Source organism: Ursus arctos, unplaced genomic scaffold, assembly GCF_023065955.2.
Source record: "Ursus arctos isolate Adak ecotype North America unplaced genomic scaffold, UrsArc2.0 scaffold_8, whole genome shotgun sequence".
NCBI lineage: Eukaryota > Metazoa > Chordata > Mammalia > Carnivora > Ursidae > Ursus > Ursus arctos.
The window spans coordinates 34,363,126-34,383,829 of NW_026623100.1; the positions used below are offsets into that span (position 1 = coordinate 34,363,126).

A 20,704-nucleotide genomic window follows, 5' to 3' on the forward strand; every position below is an offset into this window, starting at 1 on the left:
GAGGCAATGACACCCCCGCGTGGTGGGGCTGTGGGGCTCTGGTAGATTAACATAAGGAGGTGCCCAGCAGAGGCGCGGGCCGCACACGGAGCCTCAGGACCTGTTACTTCCCTTCCTCACCTGCTATCCACCTGCGGCAAGCACACACGAAGAAGAAAAACTGACAGAGCAGCACGCGGAAGCATTCTTGTCGGGACGAAGCCAGCAGGACAAACGACAGATGGGGTCAGTGCAACCGAAGAAGGGTAGGGTGTTCAGACCTGAAGCCAAACAGCCACAACCACCTGGTTTCCGGTGGCCCCGCAAGGGCAGACCACCCCTGGTCAACACAGGCGGCTCTGCAGCCTCGCCTGCCCATCCCCTCGTGGCCCTTCGGCCTCCGGGGCCAAGCCTGAGCCCTTGAGCAGCTCTGGCGGTCTCCTCATGGCCTGCAAGTTCAGCCTCTGGCGACTCATCCCCCACAATTGTTTTTAATTATTAAATATTTCAAATGTAACAGAAGTATACTCAAAGAAGGGTAATGGACTCACTAGCCACCACCAAGCTTATGAGACAAAATGTGACAGGGATTGAGACCTCTGTGTACACTCCCCCTTTCTTGTTCTTCCCCAGAAATAGTCCCCATCCTGATTTGGGGTTTTCATCTTAACGGATGCTCGATATTTTTGTATCTCCGTGAGCAATATATTATATTTTTTCAGATTATGCTTTATAATAAATGGTCATATTGTACATATTTTTCTTGAACATGCTTTTTACACTTAACAGCATGGTTTTGAGACTTTCTCTGTGAAGATACATGTAGCTGTACTTGGCTCATACTTTTCCATTACATTCTATTATATTGTAATAATGTACCATCAGGTACTTCCTGTTTCTTATTCGTGGACAGTTAGTTTGTTTCTAACTTTTTGCTATTATAAACAAAGTTGCAATCACTATTCTTATACCCATCTCTTGGGGGATTAAAAGCAAGAATTTCTCTCTGATACACAACTAGGGGTGGAATTGCTAGGTCTTATGGTATGTGAACGTATAACTTCACTAGGCATGATTTCCTTGTTCTCCAAAGGGGTGTGCCAATTTTCATTCCCACCAGTGATTTTAAGAGTTCTCGTTGCCTCTCAACGTCTTGTAGGATCCTCCAACTCATCTTTTCAAACAGATCGTGCCCACCTATGGTTTGTGGGTTGGATTATCTGGTGTGAACACAGTATACCTCTGCCTGCTCCCATGACCAGCCTCATATTGCTCCAAAGTGTGGCAGGGAAGCCTTATCTTTGGAGAGAACTGTAATTTCCACCAGCTTATACTAAAGAAATGTGCTCTGACCAAACACAATATAGTTGCCTATCATCTCCCCTAGGGCTGTCTGCTTTCAGCTTCCATCCGAGAAGGTGATTCTGGGCTCCGCGGTCTCTGTTGCGCAGGGCTTGACAGAGCACCATTCTATCCTTTGGCCCTACAAGCATTCATTGTGGTCGATAGCCCTGGGCTCAAGTACATCAACCTGACTGTTTCAGATACTGCAAACACCTAGAGAGACCTAGTCCTCATCGAACTAAGAGGAGCATGAAACGGAAGGTTCTCATAGGGGAAAGCTATATATTTGGGAAGCCCTGAATACAAAACCCACTTTCCACCACTCCCATCTCCTTCAGGGTATGGCTTAACTGGGGGAAAGGGTTAGTGATGGGAAAGTCTTACAAAGATTCGTTTCAAAAGCAAAGTGGTACCATGGGAAACTACATGGTGAAAACCACTGCACAAATGAGTAACCAGCCAAAACAGAGTTGTGTAAAGAAGAGCTTGTTTGGACAAATTCATCACATTGCCCTGTGATTAAACCATCACTTCCATCCCGTATGCCAGCTTAGGCTTCGACCCTTGGAAATTCCCTGATGGACTCCTCTTAGTGAACTTCACTTACTGGTCTGCACTTGACCCTGTGCCACATTGTGGACTACTCCTGTCTGCCAGTTGTGGCCTTTCCAGTTCCCAGCAGATGCTCTGTTTCTGCTCACTCTTTGGTCCCTACATAAAATCAGATGCAGCATTCTAAGCTGGAAGGGAGCTGGTAGATATTAGTTCCACACCTTCATTTTTACAGTTGAGAAATCTAAAGTTGACAGCCTTAGGAAGTGACAGAATGAAGATTTAATCCAAGCCATCTTCTTCCAAAGCCCCTGCTCCCTTGATTAGCATCTAAGTCATGGGAAGGATGACTTATAAAACAATGTGGGTGTTGAGAATATGGGAATGGGTTGGGGGGGTGTTGAAGGAGTTCTGGGGCCCTCTAATCTTTAGAGTTCTAGAAGAGAAGGAAAAGTCTACACTGAAATATGAAAAAGAACAACTGATGAGGGAGATGGAGAGTGCATGCCATAATGGAAATCAAGAAAAGAAAGCATTTTATCTTGAAAAAGACACCAACTGTGTCTGATGCTATAAGAGGTTGAGTAAGATGAAGCCAGAGAGGTGACTGTTGGGTTGGCAATGTAGAGATGGTTGGAGACCAGCAGAGATGCGGAGACAAAGGTCAGAGCAGAATGGGTTAGAAGGTGAAGACTTCCAGTTTTAAGATGAGGGGTAAAGACATTTTTTACCCTTTCTGTCACAAAAAGCACTCCAAACCAGGAGAATGTGAAACAAACCACAAAGCCCATCTTTGAGGAAACTAAGCAACTCTACAAGTGAGGATGGAAAGAGGATAGAGAAGTGGCAAATGAGGTAAGAGTGTGGAGAAAAGTCAAATATCATCCTGCAGAAGGAGATGCTGAAGAGAAACAAGTCTGTAGCCTAGCAGAACCCTGGAAAAATCAAAACCTAGAGCTGTCAAATACTGCAGAAGACAAGGAAGGGCTAACAAGGTGAAAACGGGAATATTGCTTAAGAGTTTATCTGAGGATGGGGTAATCGGGTGATGGCCATTAAGGAGGGTACCTGCTGTAACGAGCACTGGGTGTTATATGCAGCTGATGAATCACTAAATTCTACCCTGAAATTAATAATACACTATATGCTAACTAACTTAAATTTAAATAAAACCAAAAAATTTAATTAAATTAAATTTTTAAAAAGAGTTTATCTGAGGAGCAGTTCAGCCTTCAGAACTACCTGCCTCCACTACATCTGAAAATTATTCCTCCAGTTCCACCAGAGAAGAGAAGTATATTCTCTGGCAAAATTAGACAAGGATGCTTTCACAGTCAGACACCAGGCATGGGAGAGTATGGGGATATCTGCATAACAAATGTGGCTGCTTCCAGCCTTCCTCCTTGTCAACTCCAGACTAACACCTAAGGAAGGAGTTTGAAAGTTCCTTTTTTGTAGAAATAAATGCCTCGGGGTGGGGGAGGGGGGAAATGTACATACACTGATATTTGAGGGTCCCCAACAAAAAAGCCTGTTGACAAAAGCTGGTCATCCGCCAGTTGGCATGCCCCACCATGTATGCACAGCTTCCAACAAGTCTTTCCATCTCGCTCATTCACTGTGAACAGCCAAGATTGCTTTACATTTCAAGAAAGTCTCCACCAGGAAAGACAGGGAGGTGGGGATACAAGTACTGTTTCAAGAAGTTGTGTTGTGAAGAGAAATGCAAACAAATTGGTCCATAGCTAGAGGAAGATGTGGGGTCACAGAGGATTTATTTTTTTTAAGATGAGAGATATTAGAGTATATTTATATGCTGGTAGTCAGCTTCTAGTATTTTTTTTCCTGACTTGAAACAAATGTGTAGTCACAAATATTTAGAAAAAGTCTTTTAGTATTTCTGCTTCTGGTTAGGATGTAGAGGAATGTGAAAAACCTTCATTTCCATGGTCAAGCAGAAGAGTCCTAACGAAATAAAATCCGTATGTGTCTATGGGGTCAACAGACACACTGGAAGCACTGATGAACTGAATTAGAGAGAAACAAGCCCTTTATAGCTGAGCAGAGATTGACAGAAACTTCCATACTTGGCAATGGATATGGTTTGGGTAGGGGCAAAAGTAGGGTAGCCATGGAGAGAGACTTTTCATGGATGAGGAAAAGTCAGCTGAACCTCAGTCAATGATGTGTGCCAGAGGGATGGATTATCTGAAGAAGCCCCAAATGAAAAAGAAATCTCTGTCTGACAGTTCTCCCCCTCACCTGCACCTCTGCATTTTTTCCAAGAAAGTATCAGTGGAACAGTTGCTGAAAAGGGAAGAGAAATCGCATAATCCTATATTTGGATCATTGTGGTGCTTGGATTCTGAAGTTCTACCAGGGTTAAATGCAACAGCAAGCAAAAATGACGGAAGCTGCACCCACTTCCCTCCCAACTCAAAGACTGAAAAGACCACAAAGTCAGGGCAGGGCAGAAGTCTGAGAATTAGGCTAATAACAGGGAACATAGTCTAATTAAAGCTGTGACCCAGCCCAAGCTCAACCTAACTCAAGGAGGAATCTAAACAATCAGCCCCTACCCCACCCCCATCTCCCAAAGATGAAAGGCTTACAAGCAAAATAAGTCAACATTGTACCTAAGTTTCCACTGCTTTTTTTTATTATATATGTATACACAATGTCTGAAACACAAATGAAAAGATAATGAGGCATGGGGAAAAAGCAGGAAAATGTGACCCATAATCAAGAAAAAACACAGTAATGGAAGCAAACCACAGATCATTCAATGGTTGGAATTACCAGACAGGGATTTAAAGCAACTATTATAAACATGTTAAAGAATTTACAGGAAAAGGTGAGTACAATAAAGACACAGGATATCAGAAAGAAAAAAAAAAAACACAAAGAAAACTCTAAAGAACCAAGTGAAAACTATGGAACTGAAATACAATATCTATGGAAAAGGGATTGATGAACTTAAAAACAAGTTAATAGAAATGATCTAAACTGAAAGAGACAGAAAAATGACCAGGGGGCAGAGGGGAAAGATAAGCCAGCCCTTACAATTTGTGGGATAATAGCAATTGGTCTAATATATGTATAATTGGAATACTGAACGTGTCATTCTGCAGACAGATCCAGAACCTTCAAAGAACCCCAAACAGGACGAATACAAAGAAAACATCATCTAAGTGCAAAGTAGTTGAATTTCTGAAAACCAGAATAAAGAGATAATCTTAAAACCTATGGAGAAGGGAAAAGACGTATTACAAAAAGAGGAGCAACAATGAAAATCACTTACTTTTCATGAGAAAAAAAAACATGCAACCCAGAAAACAACAGATTGAGTTCCTTACAAAGATGAAAGGAAATAACTTAGAATTCAATATCCATTGAAAATATCCTTAAAATTGCAAGCAAAAATTAAGACATTTTAAGGAAAACAAAACAAAACTGAGAAAGTCATCCCCAGCAAACCTGCATTACAAAAAAAAAAAAAAAAAAAAAAAAGAACAACTGCTAAAGGAGTTCTTCAGGCTCAAGAAAAATGATACTAGATGTAAACTAGGTCTATAAAAAAAAGAGAAGGAGGAATAACAGAAATGATAAATATTTTCTTAATTTTGCAAACAGATGATTGCTTAAGACATATAATAACTGCATTTTGGAGTTCATTACATATAAAAGAATATATGACAAAATAGCATAAAAGATAAGAAAGGATATATGGAAGTAGAATATTAAAGCATTCTTTCATTATATGAGAAGTGGCACAGTATTAACTTACAGTAGCCTGTGTTAAAGTGAACGATGAATACTGTAATCCGTAGAGCAACTGCTGTAGAGAGGATGTTACTATAGATTCTGCAGATGTTAAAAGATAACGAAGAAATATTATAAACAAATTATGGAAAGAAATTCAGCAATACAAAAGAAATGAATAAATATCTGTACATATTACTGTATATAAATTATAGCTCACTATATATATATAAATTATAGCTCACTATAGATATAGATATATATATAAATTATAGCTCACTATATATATTATATAAGATATATATAAATTATAGCTTACTATATATATTATATAAGATATATATAAATTATAGCTCACTATATATATTATATATATATATATATATATATATATATATATGCATCTATATATGGTTCAGGATGCATCTCAATATCATTAATCATGTTGGCCTATCCTTAAGTAAAGCCCAAAGAGGCTATGATTTATATACATTATAAACAAATGATTAGAGTTGGCTGTGAAACATCCAGACTCCAAAAGTAGCAATGAAAATTCTTTAATTAATCTATAATCTTTTGTTCTGTTCACTCCATGTTTTCGGTCGTCAGCATCTGGAGCCATAAGGCCATCTGGAAATGTTGTAAATGCGGCATTAGTGATAGTAAGTAGTGATGTGTGTTTACAATATAAGTTGAGGCTCCAAAGCCAACAACTGCTGGACATTTGAGAAAAGTCCAATTCCACAGAATTGGAAGCTCTTTTACTAAGAGGCAAGAAGTTGACAATGTAGAGCTAATGTTGGGTTATTCTGGGGTGGTGGTGGAGATTGTTTTATAGACTGAAAATGTGGTAGACATTGCATAACCCCCAGGAGGATTTTGCAGTAGGAACATCACTAGGCTACTTAGGAGAAAAGCTTGTTGAATGAAGTGCTTCTTGACATGCTTGTGTGTGTCCATCCTTTAATGTTTCCGTCAGTAAATATTATCAAAATGTCACATCACACCCAGAATCCCAGAAAGCAACCTTTACGAAGTGTGGGAAAATTCCCAGGGCCATGGAAAGTCCAGCAGACCTTGTGACTGATTCCCCCACTCCCTACCCCTACCCCTACCAGTGCAGTGCGGGGGGCACGGTGCATGCTCAGTAAATCATTGTGGAAATGAATGAATGGATGCATGCATCCAAGCTGGAATCGTTCATTCAACAGCAAATGATCCACCCTCTGCCCATCATTAAGTCTTGCAGGGATTGTAGAAGAAACACAGGACATGTAACCTGAAAACGCTTCACTTCTGCATAGGAACACTGGCAGACATGTGAAACCACCAAGGAAAACAGGAGACTAAATAGCAGCCTCTCCGTAGGATTCCCTGCCTCTCTCAATTCCCAGGAAGATAACATTTCATTTGGTAATAACCAAGTCCTCAGAGAGGTTCTTATCGCCCCCTTTAAAAGATCTTTCCCCCAGTTTTCTTCCATTCCTAAAAGAACATGAAAACAATCAGCCCTTATTAATAGTTCCATTGTCCCAGAATTAAAACAGACCCACCATTCCCATGAAACCATCTGTTCTGTTTGCTTCGATGTTGAGGATGCTTAGAGAAGGGGCAGGGGGCAGGGAGGGGGGTCTTAAGTCATTTCATCTTTTGACCAAGAAGGGTGGTGTATGGGGAGGTTGTGATCACTGCTTGGGACTGGTGAGTTCCTATCTTGCCAGACAGAAAGTATCAGGGAGAAAGACGTTTTCCAAAACAGCCTTTGCCTGTTCTGGTACCAAAAAAATAGAAAGCCCAAGAAAATACTTATAAAGAAAAGGAAATAGGCTTAGAGAAAACACCCCAGTTCCCAGACTTTATTTGGCAGAGAAATAATACAGTGAAGCCAAGGAACCTTTTCCACACCCCCAATATGCCTTTTTTTAACCCTCTTTTTTTAAGCTTCAGTCTTAACGTAAGATTCTAATTTTAGTGTTGCCAAAATGTCCCAAACTTTTCAACGATAACGCCGCATTTGCTTTTCTTTTTCACATTTACTTTTAATGCCCAATCTCTTCTCATCTAATTGTCAGAAATTAGCTCCCTCCTCTTTAGTGCCCGCAGCTGTTCTGGAATGTTCCATGTGCAACCTCTGTGTACTCGGGAACAAACACCCATTTTTCTACCCCAACCTCAGTCCCCTATCCCAGCCTCACCCTCTTGCGACCCTGCCACTGTCCTTTCCCTCTTGAAACTGCTGACTGGCAGGGCAATACTGCCCTCTGGCAGGTGACTGATAATGCCACCCTCTCCCTTCCCCACGGTGGCAGTGGTGAGGGACCCTGCTTTCATCTTTATTCCTCCTTCTAATGCACAGATATATCCTGTTTCTTATCACCAAACAACAGAGTTAAAATAAAACATGCCTTTTGATAGGATTTATCGAAATTCTGGGGTAATAGAGGTACAACACAGAGAATGGTTTCTAACCATCACATGGGCGCAGATCTAGGATCAATTATCAAGTCAGCTTCCCTCCACGTGGCCAAGTGAAGCTCATCCCTGCCCCCAAGACTGACTTCTTCCCAGGATGATTAACTTCTTCAGTAAATATTTATTGAATGTTTGCTCTGTTCCAAGCACTGTCATAGGCACAGAAGATATAGTAGGGACCAAAACAGACATGGCCCAGCCCTCATGGAGTTTAGAGTCTCCAGCTGGTGAGGGGGGTAGCTTAACAAATCATTACATGATCAAATGGTATTAGTTACAAAATTGTTGGGTGCCATGAGAAAGTCTAGTTGAGGGAGTTAGTCTAAATAGGGAAGTCAAGTAAGGCTACTTTGAGCAATTGACCTTTAGGTTGGTACTGAAAGCTGGGTAAGAATTAGCCCGGTGAAGAGCTGGGCAACGGTAGCACCAGTCCACAGGCAGCAATGATGGCAGGTGTGAAGGAAGTTGCTTGGGAGACCAGGGGGGCTCAAGTGAGGAGAGTGGGGGCAGAGTGGTACAGATGAGGCTGGACAGGGAGGCAGAGGAACCATCACGTATGGTCCACATGGGACGTACCAGGTCAAATTCTACTGTCCTGTTGATGGCAAAAAATAAAGTTACATAAAAGTAATAAGGACCTCATTTTGGGCCATGGAATACATGGCAAGGATTTCAGGTTTATGCCAAGTGTAATCAACTGCTATTGAAGGGTTTGGAGGAGGGGAGTGAATGGCATGTTTTGATCTGTATTTTAAGAACATTGTAACAGGGGCGCCTGGGTGGCTCAGTCATTAAGCATCTGCCTTCGGCCCAGGGCGTGATCCTAGGGTCCTGGGATCGAGCCCCGCGTCAGGCTCCCTGCTCCTCTGGGAAGCCTGCTTCTTCCTCTCCCACTCCCCCTGCTTGTGTTCCCTCTCTCGCTGGCTGTCTCTCTCTGTCAAATAAATAAATAAGTAATCTTTTTAAAAAAATGTTTAAGAACACTGTAACAGCTATGCGGAGAATGAATGGAAGAAGGGCAAGAGGGCAGTGAAAAGATAGCGAGTGACTGTCTTAGTGGTCTAAGCGAGAGATGATGATGTCTCCAGACCATGGCATTGGTAGAAGAGATAGAGAAGTAGTCAGTTTCATGGATGTCTAGAGCGGAACTGATGGACTCGATGACAGATTATGTAGGGGGAGCAGAAGGAGAAAGGAGAGTGAAGGTAGAGGGACCAGGAAGGCTTCCGGTTTCCGACTTGGGCAGTTGGGCACATGGTCTGATAACTAGGCACTGGTAAGAAAAGCAGACAACAGTCAGAACATTTCCCAAAGTCTGAGTTCCTTCATCTTAAATATTCCACATGAGAAGATCAGCAACCAGACCAGGGACAGGCTCAGGCGAACCCCTGTTCAGTTTGTCTTTTAAAACTTCCAACAACTTGGCAATCCAGACTCACCCATCAGTTTTAACAGAAGGTTAATTTTGCACTGGACTTCCTCCCCAGGCAATTGCCAGGATAAAACAGTAATGAATTTTGTTCACTAATTCAAAGAGAAACAGTTTATCATAGTGCTGGAGAAACAGGGCCTCTAGATTCAAATTCAGCCTCTGCCACTTAGTAGTCAAGGGGCTTTGGACAAGTTCCTTAGCCACTCTGTGACTCAGTTTCCTTATCTATGAAATGGATGTAACAGTATATCTACCTCAAAGAGCTTTCGAAAGATATAAGTGAATTGATTATAAGTGGTGTATTTCTTTTTTTTTAAATAATATTTTTTTATTATATTGTGTTAGTCACCATACAGTACATCCCTGGTTTCTGATGTAAAGTTCCATGATTCATTCGTTGCGTATATTGCATGGTGCACTGGGTGGTATATGCAGTGGTGTATTTCTAACAGGGGTTGGCACAGAGCGAGTACCCAGAGAGAATTAGAAATTACCATTGCTCCTCATTAATCTAGTGTTACTGAAACTTCCCGCCTCTCCAGCACGCACTGACCTATGTAAGGAGACTGCTGGGCAGAGTAGAGAGCCATTTTTGAGTCAGACCAATTTGACTTCAAGTCTCTGCTCTCCTGCTTAACGTCTCTGAACCACATTTTCTCACCTGTTGCGTGAGAGCAATAGTGCCCACCTTGACCAGTGACTGAGAACATAAAATCAGAAATCCTTGAGCAGGGCCTTGGACCTAGTGGAAGCTCACTAGATGCGAGGTTCTTTCCTTACTCAAAAGGAGCTTCCCTTCCTAATTTAAATAGTGCCCCTCCACCTCTGTCACGAAAGAGGCCTCTGTGAGAGAAAGGTCATTACAAACCCTTTCATAGGCTTACAGATTATGAATAAGCTTAATGTTTCTTCAGAAATTAACTTTTTTTGCCCCTTTGGGCACGGTATGGAGCTACTTGAAAGACAGGAATATAGATGTGGACATCTTACACCCCAGAGAGAATGGTCTACAAAGTTTCTCTTTGGTCCCCAGACCATCCACGTTTCTCATCACCAGTTGGACCCTTTCCCAGGGCCATAACCCACTTCCTCTTCCTGCCCCCCCCACCACCTTGAGCAACCGGAGTAAGAAAACACAGACACCAGCCCACAGAAAACACTCCTGGTTGTGCTGGAAAGCGTAGATTGCCTGAGCCTTCATTTTCAAAGCTGACTATATGGTTTCCCTTGACACGTGCGTGCGAGAGGCAGAGTTTGCTCCGGACACCTGCCCCTCCCACCTTCCGTCCTTGGGGTGGCCTTGTCCTGGGTTCTCATTACTCGCCTCTTTCTGGGTCACGTGAGCTGTTTGCATCTTGATATAAAGTTACCTGAGTTGTCGTGTCACCCCCTCCAGAGCAGTTGCATTTTAGGACTCGTTTCCAATGTAGAATGAAAACTTTGTCCTGCTAAGGGGTGGAAAACGCTTGTGAGCAGAGAGCTATTCCTGCAAAAGGGTCCTTTCACCTGAGATTCCCTACCCTCCCCTCTGGCTGACTCTGAATGGATAATGTGCTGCAAAGACATTCCTTCTAATAGGCTTTTGGGGGATCGTGGGGGTACCGTGGCAGGATCCGCACGAAAGATTAATGCGTACATCTATCCACAGCAAAGTGTGAAACGCTCTAATAAGACTAACAGGGTGTCTTTGGATTTCAGGGAACAGATCCGTCAGGGCCTAGAAGAACTCCAGAAGGTCCTGCCGGGAGGAGACACTTACATGCATGAAGGATTTGAAAGGGTAATTATAAACTGGTTTTCAACTCTAAATATAAAGTGTGACAGGGAAACATAAGGATGGCCGATGAGATAAGACACACGTAACTGAACACCCCCCAAGAGCGAGAAAATAAACACAATTTTCCCACAAGCTTGCACGCTGATAACTCTGTCCCAGAAAAGTGAATGTCCTCGCCCCTTCCGTGACACCGATAAAGGGCTTGTTAGCTAATGCTTGGCTGACTCTCATGAATCGTGCCACACACCAGTCCCCGGCATTTCCAAGGTAAACTTTTCTAGATGGTGTGTGAGTGGTTGAGACAGGACGTCAGTGACTTCAGGCGTAAGGAAAACAAGTCCCAGTCTGTGGGAAGTAAGACGTGGATCCCTGTTCACAAGCACATTAGTTAAACATCACGGTAACTTTAGATGAACGGCATCCATTGACATTTGAGCAAAACCTGGGTGGGTTACCTAAAGAATCGAGACTGAGCCGGCCTACACAGCCAGTCCCAGAGCGCACTGCCCACTGTGGTATCTGGAATATTGGAATAGCACACAGTGGCTCTAGGTCTCATGTCTCTTCCGTGTGTTTTTCAGGCCAGCGAGCAGATTTATTATGAAAACAGCCAAGGTAAGACTATTGTATGAATTATCAAACTTTTTTTTCTGTTTTGGCTCCCAAAAGAAGTGCCTCAGTAATTTCATGTTACAAAAGATGAGTGGGCTGTTGCCCATAATCCTCCACACTTCATCCCAAAGAAGACATGGAGAGCAAGACGACACATACCAGGTCAAATTCTACTGTCCTGTTGATGCCAAAAAAAAGTTACATAAAAGTAATGAGGAGCCCATTATGGGCCACAGTCTATAATGCCCATGAACAGCTTTGCATGTTGAATTCATTAAATTAATAAGTACTTAGAAAAGTTAGTAACTCTTGGATTTTTACGTCAGATTTAATTTTTTTTGGTCCTTCCCCAAGCTCCAGGCCTCTTCATTACTGTGATTGGATAGGATATTAAGATTAAGATACCAGTGTGGTTTAAAGTTGGCTTCATTTAAATGAAAAAAAAATGCATACAATGTACTTAACATATAGAAAATATACTTCTTATAATTTTAGCTCTTGTTACTATTACTACAGTCTTTCATGGATAGCCTTTCTTTATCTGAGGCAAATCTTTTGAAAGCGATTCAGTATTACAGTGAGGATTTTTCTCCCAGGCCTGTAGAGGTGTCTTCTTCTTCTTTCCCTCTCAACTGCGACAAATAGAACAGACCCAGTATCGATAATAATGCCTGTTAATATAAACCAACCATCAGCAATGTTACTAGAAGTCTAAAAATCACTGGAAGAATTCTGGTAGGTTTTTCCAGCTGCTATAATAACTTCCACTCAGCTTGTAAATTATGATGACTATTTCTCCTTGCCCGGTTCTTCAAGGGGTAATGGGTATGGTTAACTGTGGCCTGTGAGAAGGACTCCTGAACAGCCCAGCTGGTAGAGTTCCCCCCTCCCCCGCCGCCAGGCCTTAACCTCAGTCACTTGGACTCTTCATAGAAAATCATAGAAGTTTGATTCACTGGAGCTACTCCCAGCTGTAAGTCCAGTGACCATTCTAGCAGGCTTGGCCATTTTTTGAGGGAAGACTGAGAAACCTACAAGCAAAACCCACTCCCCCCAAAGTCTGTCCCCACAGATGCATTCTTCTTCTTAGTTCTGGAGGTGTTTCTAGTCCCGAAAGAAAAGTTGCTGGTTCTCATAATATTGACCTCGGGAGGTTGAGGTCATGAGACATCAAGCCCCAGGACTGAGAGGGGGTTTCCCTGAGTGCGGCAAGATGGATTGAGTGGGTCTGTGTTGTGTTGAGCAGGATACAGGACGGCCAGCGTCATCATTGCTTTGACCGATGGGGAACTCCATGAAGATCTCTTTTTCTATTCAGAGAGGGAGGTAAGCGATGGCCTGGCCTGTATCTAACACAGACATGGAAACAGGGCTCCTTCCTCCTCGGAAACGGGCTGCACTCTTTCTACTCAGACAACATGATAGGTGTTCTTTGTAAAACCCCCGGGGAAAATTGTGTCTCATATGTAAAAAATAATAATAACAATTCATTTTTTCAAAGTGAACACTCATGTCTTACACATGGTAGATGTTTCTCCCCTTTCAAAATATTTGCCTGTTACTCTGTGTTTTAAGGGATAAAAGTTGCTTACCATGACTTGATTGAAAGCACTATATTTATCTAGCAGTTTCGAAATAACTATATATCACTTTCAAACAAAAACATGGGTGCCGTTTTTCCTCCATTTTTGCTAAAAACAGGAGGAGGGGAAAGAATTACTTGAAATATGTAAGAGCCAGTCTTGTCAGAATGTATGAATCATTGAGATTCTCACTCCAAGAATCAAAGTTGAAAATTAACTGGTAGCAAAGTAAATTGTAATCACTCCGACAGTATTTCTCCTTCCTTTTCTTTATGTTCTCAGAAAGTACTCCTTAAAGCAAGTGAGAGAATTCTCTATAAACGAAGCTTCCAGTTTGGATCAAGAGTTTCAGAAAAAGAGGTTTATTCAGGAGTTGAAAAATAATGTTTATATTTAGGAAATCCTTTCCTTTCTAGTCTGAGATTTGAGCCACACGTATAATTGGCCCAAGAAACCAGTTCACCATTACTGACAAAGTGACAAAGGCTCCTTCGGGCCAAGTTAGAGAGAAACACAATAAGGCACAATAAGGAAAAAGACAGGCAGTGAGGAAGGAGAGCATTGCTGGCCTCTGGGGGAGATGTTAATCAGAGCGTGACACTTACCTGAAGCTCTTGACTATTATTTGATTTAAATTCAGCTCCCTTGGCAAACAAGTATTCATTCATTCATTCATTCATTCATTCAGGGTTAACTGAGAGCTCAGCATGTGCTGGGCACTTTGCCTGATACTAGGGAAACAGGTGAGGAAGATACATTTGCTCCCTTCATGGTGCTTACCATGTAAGGACGTAATGATGCTTTTTGAGGCCTCTGCTGGCAAAGGGCATGAGGACATGATGGAGGTAAACACGCTACTTCTCCCCGGCCCATAATTAGTACAAAAGATCATTTATAATGCGGAAACACATAAGTAAATGTGCCCGCCTGAGCATTTGGAAAGTAATATATTTCCATATACTAAAGTTGAAACTAATAATACAATGGGAATGCAGAATGGCTTATTTTGGGTGCTGAACAGCAGTCAAATAAAGTAAAAACCCTAATAAGGAAATAACTGAATATAAAATAAATGATGGATGTCAGAAGCTTAAAATATGGGTTAGTAGAAAAGAATTTTAGGTATGGCACGTACAAACTTGGAAAAATATTTGGAGTGCCGGCGCCAAGAGAAGGAGGCTTTCGGAAAAAGAAAGATAAAGCTCGAGATACATAAAGAAATGGATCTTTCCATTTTTGATAACCCTATATAAAGCCCAATTAGATGGAAAGAGTCACAGAAATTATTACACATAAGGCTGGAGCTAGACTGTGTCTGAAAGTTTGTTTTATCCTTAAAGCAGCAAGGCATATTTTTTAAATGAAGAATAAAAAGATTTATGTTTCTGTTTCTTCTAAAATTCAATGTTTCAGAATGTTTCAGTCACATGTGCGTTTGAATACTAAAGTGAGGGGTGGAGGAGGAACACAATTCAAATCAACATGCATACACCGAGCACCTACTATGTGTTTGCTATCAATTATTTATTAAGTGCCTACTGTAAATTCCGATGATTTCCAATTTTTGTTTTCTATTCTGAAACACAGAAGAACCTGGAAATAAGATACCAGAGCATTTAATAAATCAAATATTAAAATCAAACCAAAAACCTGGATGTTATTCATTATGTTGCCCTCTTGATACTTAATTGTAGAGAAGGTTATGGGTTCACTTACTCAAATACAGACCGTAATTCCCATACCATTAAACCAGTGTATTCTGTGGGAATGAAAAAGACCTTATTCACAAAGGGTGCTGACATTTATAAGCATCTGCGTTGTTCTAGGCCTTGTATGAGGAGCTCTGCATATGTTATCTCATTGAATCCCCAAACACTTTACAGAGCAAAGCCAAACCTATGTATATGGGGTTCCAAAGGCCACATCCTTTCTATTATATGAGGCTGTTATTACAAAAGAAGAAAAGTATGTCAATAAAAAATTTTCAAAGAAATGGAATAATCATTTCCCCAGAATACTTTTTTAAGATTTTATTTATTGGGGCACCTGCGTGGCTCAGCCGTTAAGCATCTGCCTTTGGCTCGGGTCATGATCCCAGGATCCTGGGATAGAGCCCTGCATCAGGCTCCCTGCTCAGCGGGAAGCCTGCTTCTCCCTCTCACACTCCCCTTGCTTGTGTTCCCTCTTTCACTGTGTCTCTCTGTCAAATAAATAAATAAAATCTTTTAAGCAAGATTTTATTTATTTATTCTTGGAGAGAGCAAGCAGGGAGAGGAGCAGAGGGGGAGTGAGAGGGAGGGGGACAGAATCCCAAGCAGACTCTGTGCTAAGCACGGAGCACAATGCAGGGCTCGATCTCAGGACCTGAGCAGAAATCAAGAGCTGGATTCTGAACCGACAGCCACCCAGAAGCCCCTCCAAGAATATTTAATAAACTTATCCTAGCCTCCTGTTCCCTTTCCCTCCCCTCTTCTTTCAAATCCCTTCATCAAGACTTTGATGGCTCTTTCTCAACACGTCCCATTGGGCTAATCAGCCCCACGTCTCTTATCCTTGACATTAGAATGTGGTGTTTACTGGAGGGTGAGCATTCTGGGAACAGGGATTGCCTTCTCCATTGTGGTACCTGGCACATAGTAGGTGCTCAGTAAATACCTGATTGTGGAAGTTAGTCTGGTTAATCCAAAAGGAGTATATTTGCCACTTCTCTGTCTAATGTTTTTTCTCCATTGACCCAGGCTAACAGATCCCGAGATCTCGGTGCCATTGTTTACTGTGTCGGTGTGAAGGATTTCAATGAAACGCAGGTATGGATTGCCTCAGGTCTGGGAGCACTAAGCTTGTGAATGAGAGAGAACGTGTCTACTCAGTTCAGCAACACAAACACCCCTTAAATAGGTTATTTTTCCATAAACATTGAGCGAGAATTACTGGATGTGTGAGGGACGTGTAGCCAAGCCAGTGCACTTGGGGGCTGTGAACACAGACTATCCAGGCGGTATCTTCCTTGGTTGACTTTCTTGGTAGATGTTAAATTGCCAAGGTGTCAAAACAGATCTGAATAAAATAAGAAAACTTCTTGGTTGGTTGTTTGGTTTTTTTTCATTTAATTTAATGAATCTAATTTTGCTTAAATGTCAAACATCCCTCTTCTCCCATTAGAAATTCAGTGCATTTTCAGTACAAAAAAATGAATACACAGTTGGCCCTTGAACAGTGCAGGGGATAGGGGTATCAGCCCCCCTGCACAGTTGAAAATCCATGGACAACTTTTGACTCCCCCAAAACTGAACTGGTAACAGCCTACTGTTGACTGGAAATAATATAAACAGTTGATTAACACATATTCTGTATGTTATACGCATTATATGCTGTATTCTTATAACGGAGTTAGCCAGACTAAAGAAAATGTTACTAAGAAGGTCATAAGGAAGAGAAAATAATTTACAGTATTGTCCTGTATTTATTGAAAAAAAATCCCATGTAGGTGGACTTGCTCAGTTCAAACCCATGTTGTTCAAGGGTCGATCATAATTGGCAAGTGGGCGAAAAATTTGTACAAGAATAGATATGCAAATTGTGAAATTTTGCTAACAACCTATATAAATGTTCCTCAATGTAGTTCATCACTTCCTTTTCTTTTTGACATGGGACAATGCTTATGATATGTTATTAGGTGAATAAAATAGGGTTACAGAACAGTGGGAATATCTCAGTCCACTTTTAAAATAAATGTGTTTATTTGGGGAGGGAAAGCATGAAAGACTACGTAGTATATCAGATTAATAATAGAAAAATGATGGGTGAATGATAGGTAGGTAGATAGATAGATGAGTACCTTTTTTTCTTTTTAACACGCCTGGGTTTTCTGAAACGTCCCACTGGTTATGTGTTACTTTTGCAATCAGGGGAAGTCGTGGCTCTGACCCTGACTGTGGCAGTCACAGAGCTACAGATTTGGAGTAGAACAGTCCACACATCAGTTTCTTCTTTCTCCTGCCCTCTGCTCCGTAAAGCAGGAGGGCCAAACCAATTGCAAGGGTGCTGTCCTCAATGAGCAACTTGGGCGAAAGGTAAGGGGCTCCATTCATTGGCCTCGCCCAACACCAAAGCTTCCATTTATTTTTAAAGTTGCTCTGAAAGAAACCTGAGTCTATTCGGTTCGAATACAGTTGCCAACAGAAATTTGAGTGAATGGGAGAAAAATGAGCCAACGGCCTGCCCCAAATGCATAAATACATCAACCCAGGCCAAATGTTCGTCTAGCTGAGCAATCTTACCTCTGTTCCCCAGGAGAAAAGTACTAAAACAAATGTAGAAGCTGGAGCCGACCCTCCAGGGCTGCTCCAGAGAGGCCACTGGTAAGTTCATTGTTACTGAGGGCTTTTCAGTGAGGCCCACGCTCTCAGGTTCCTCTGGGTTCTAAAAGTCGATGGAGCCCGCTGGGCTCCGTTGTCTGCAGCCAAGCCTGACACATCTCCATGTGTGTTTGCTGTGTTCTCAGCTGGCCCGGATTGCGGACAGCAAGGACCACGTGTTTCCTGTGAATGACGGCTTTCAGGCTCTGCAAGGCATCATCCACTCAGTGAGTAGAGCACTGCCTCTAAAACCGGACATTGGGCCCTCTCTGCCCCCGATCCACTAAAAAGTCCCCTGTCCCTCTCTCTGAGGCTGGCGTTCTCTGCTTGAGACAACAGTCCTTTGTCGACCTTTGTTACCTATCCTGTCACACTTCTCCCTCCTGCCTTCCACGCACGTTTCTTTTGTCATTCTCCTGTGCCAGTGTTACCCTACAAGGTCAATTAAAAATTGAAGGGACCCTGCTCTGGCAGCAAGCCAAACTTCAGATGGTTCCAGTTCTCCTACTGGAAACGTCAGTTGACGGTGTGCCCCTGACCTCAGGTTTTCCAACCATGACTGAATGCAAGATGCTTTCTAGAGCGCTGGGAGGCTCCATCTGTGTCTCTTGACCATCAGAGGTACTTTCGGCCAGTGGTTCTTTATCTTGGCTGCCTACTGAGGTCATCCGGAGCAGGATTTTTAAGACTTCCCAGGTGATTTTACTGGAACCACAGCTTTAGAGCAGTAGTTCCCAAATCTGAGGGATTCACTGTCCTCCAGGGTTTGCAGTCAGCCATCCCTCCTTTCCACCCCAATCTGGGTTGGATGGGACAATCCCTCAGACATGAATGGATTTTTTAACCCCCCTTTCCTGTCAGTGAACAGGCTCGGCCTCTCTTTTCCACCGTCCACACATAGGCCAGGCCCTTGGTCTGGCGGGAACATTGGATGATGCCGGTCTTTAAAGTCCCAGCCAGAAGGCCAGTTTTTGTGCTGCACCTGTGGGGAAGTCCAGAAGCACTCTCTCCTCTACCTTTAGGTTTTGTGATTGGGCAACAATGGCCAGCAGTTTCTCCAGTGGAAGCTCACCAGGCTCCAGACTCAGGGTCCAGGAGGCAAATTCAGAGCTCAGAGGATCACTGTCCCCTTCAGATGTCAAGGGGGTCTTAATCCAGGGGTTACCAGCCAGAATCAGGATCTGCCCAGCTGCCCCATACTGACCTAGGAAACGTCCAATGTGGCTGTACGTTCATGCCCCCTCTCCCTCCCTCCAAGGTCTGCTAAGAACTCCTGCAGGGTAAGAAGAACTTTGGAGCTGGTCATCCCAGAATTTAAATGCTGGCCCAACGACTTACCATTTATAGATTCCCAGATGAGTTATCTCATTTGTTTCCTTATTTGTAAAAAGGGATTGATAGTAAGCTTACATCACCGGCCTATTTGTGGATTACAAGAGGTAACACTGGTGAAATTACCGAATATTTTTCCAAGCACATAATAGGTACTCAAGACATATGCATTACTTCCTCTTTCATTTTCCTTCCCCATCATATAATGGACATTAGTGTCAGTTTTCCCCCAGTCCTCTAGATTTTCTTGAACATACTTAAAAATCACCTGGGAACCTCGTTTACAATACCAGTTCCCAGGCCCTATCCCTAAGAGATTCTATTGCAGACAGTATAAGATGGTGCCCAGGAATCTGCACCTTTTGAATCTGTTGGTTTGGTTTTTTTTTTTTTTTTTTTTTTTTAAATAAATACCCCAGCTGCATTTTCAGAACGTCAATATATGTGACCTTAAGTTTTCAGAATTGTGAAAAATAGGGGCGCCTGGGTAGCACAGTCGTTAAGCGTCTGCCTTCGGCTCAGGGCGTGATCCCGGCGTTCCGGGATCGAGTCCCACATCGGGCTCCTCCGCTGGGAGCCTGCTTCTTTCTCTCCCACTCCCCTGCTGTGTTCCCTCTCTCGCTGGCTCTCTGTCACATAAATAAATAAAATCTTTCAAAAAAAAGGAAAGAATTGTGAAAAATAATCTCACCTCAGGTTAGGAACTCTTACCTTAAATATGTACAGATGGTGGTCATCTTATTCAAGAGGTGTTTGTTTACAAGGATCAGAAACCAACTCAAACCACTTTCACCAGAGAGTGGAAATTATTGAGAGATAGAGAATTATCAGTCCCAATACTGGATCCCCAGGTGAGGGGCCCTTGCTCCAAATAATTTCTGGGATCAGTGTGGCATACTGACACCATAAGCAACCAGCACTGCAATAAACGTATAAACCAGTACCCAGCTGGTGCAAAACATGATTTGGGGCTGACCATGAAGCTCAGAGGTGGATTATTGCTGGAGCCTTCAGGAGAAGGTGGGACAGACCCAAGTCTGTGAAAGACCCAGGAGAAGTGACAGGTAGCACCGGGGAAGTATTGAGATGACCCCAGCCCAAAAGCTGGAAAAGGGAAAAGCATAGTCCAAGGACAATAATAATAATAATAATGCCTCTCTGTCTGTGGGGAGAGTTTGGTAAAGAATCAGGAGTAATAAGAAACAAGCCTAGACATTGGTTTGGAACCAGACTGATAAGAGCCCTGAAGGGGTTTTGATTCCAACTTCGTGGGTGTAATCACGGAAACATTTGGAACATCTAACAAGTGATATTTAAGAGAAGAATCTGATGGTGGTGTCCATGGACATAGGGGGAAAGCGGGGGGATCTAGGGGCAGGAGCCTACCGCAGCATGAGTGCAGAGTCTCGCTTGCAGATGGCTGGATTCTGAACAGGGACAACTCTTACCTGTGCAAAGCTTCTTAGGAGCCATGTGCCCACATCATTCAAGAGGCAGTTCC

General features: G+C 42.6%; 1 protein-coding gene across 2 annotated transcripts in view; it reads left to right on the forward strand.

Moving 5' to 3' along the window:
* Window positions 1–20,704, forward strand: part of ANTXR1 (ANTXR cell adhesion molecule 1) — a 213,204-nt gene that overhangs the window by 41,932 nt on the left and 150,568 nt on the right. For both annotated transcript variants that reach the window (XM_026484155.4, XM_044377552.3), the window contains exons 4-8: window positions 11,240–11,321; window positions 11,900–11,933; window positions 13,177–13,256; window positions 16,252–16,320; window positions 18,018–18,098. In XM_026484155.4, coding sequence (XP_026339940.2) covers window positions 11,240–11,321; window positions 11,900–11,933; window positions 13,177–13,256; window positions 16,252–16,320; window positions 18,018–18,098 — 346 coding nt within the window. The remainder of the gene's footprint in view (window positions 1–11,239; window positions 11,322–11,899; window positions 11,934–13,176; window positions 13,257–16,251; window positions 16,321–18,017; window positions 18,099–20,704) is intronic.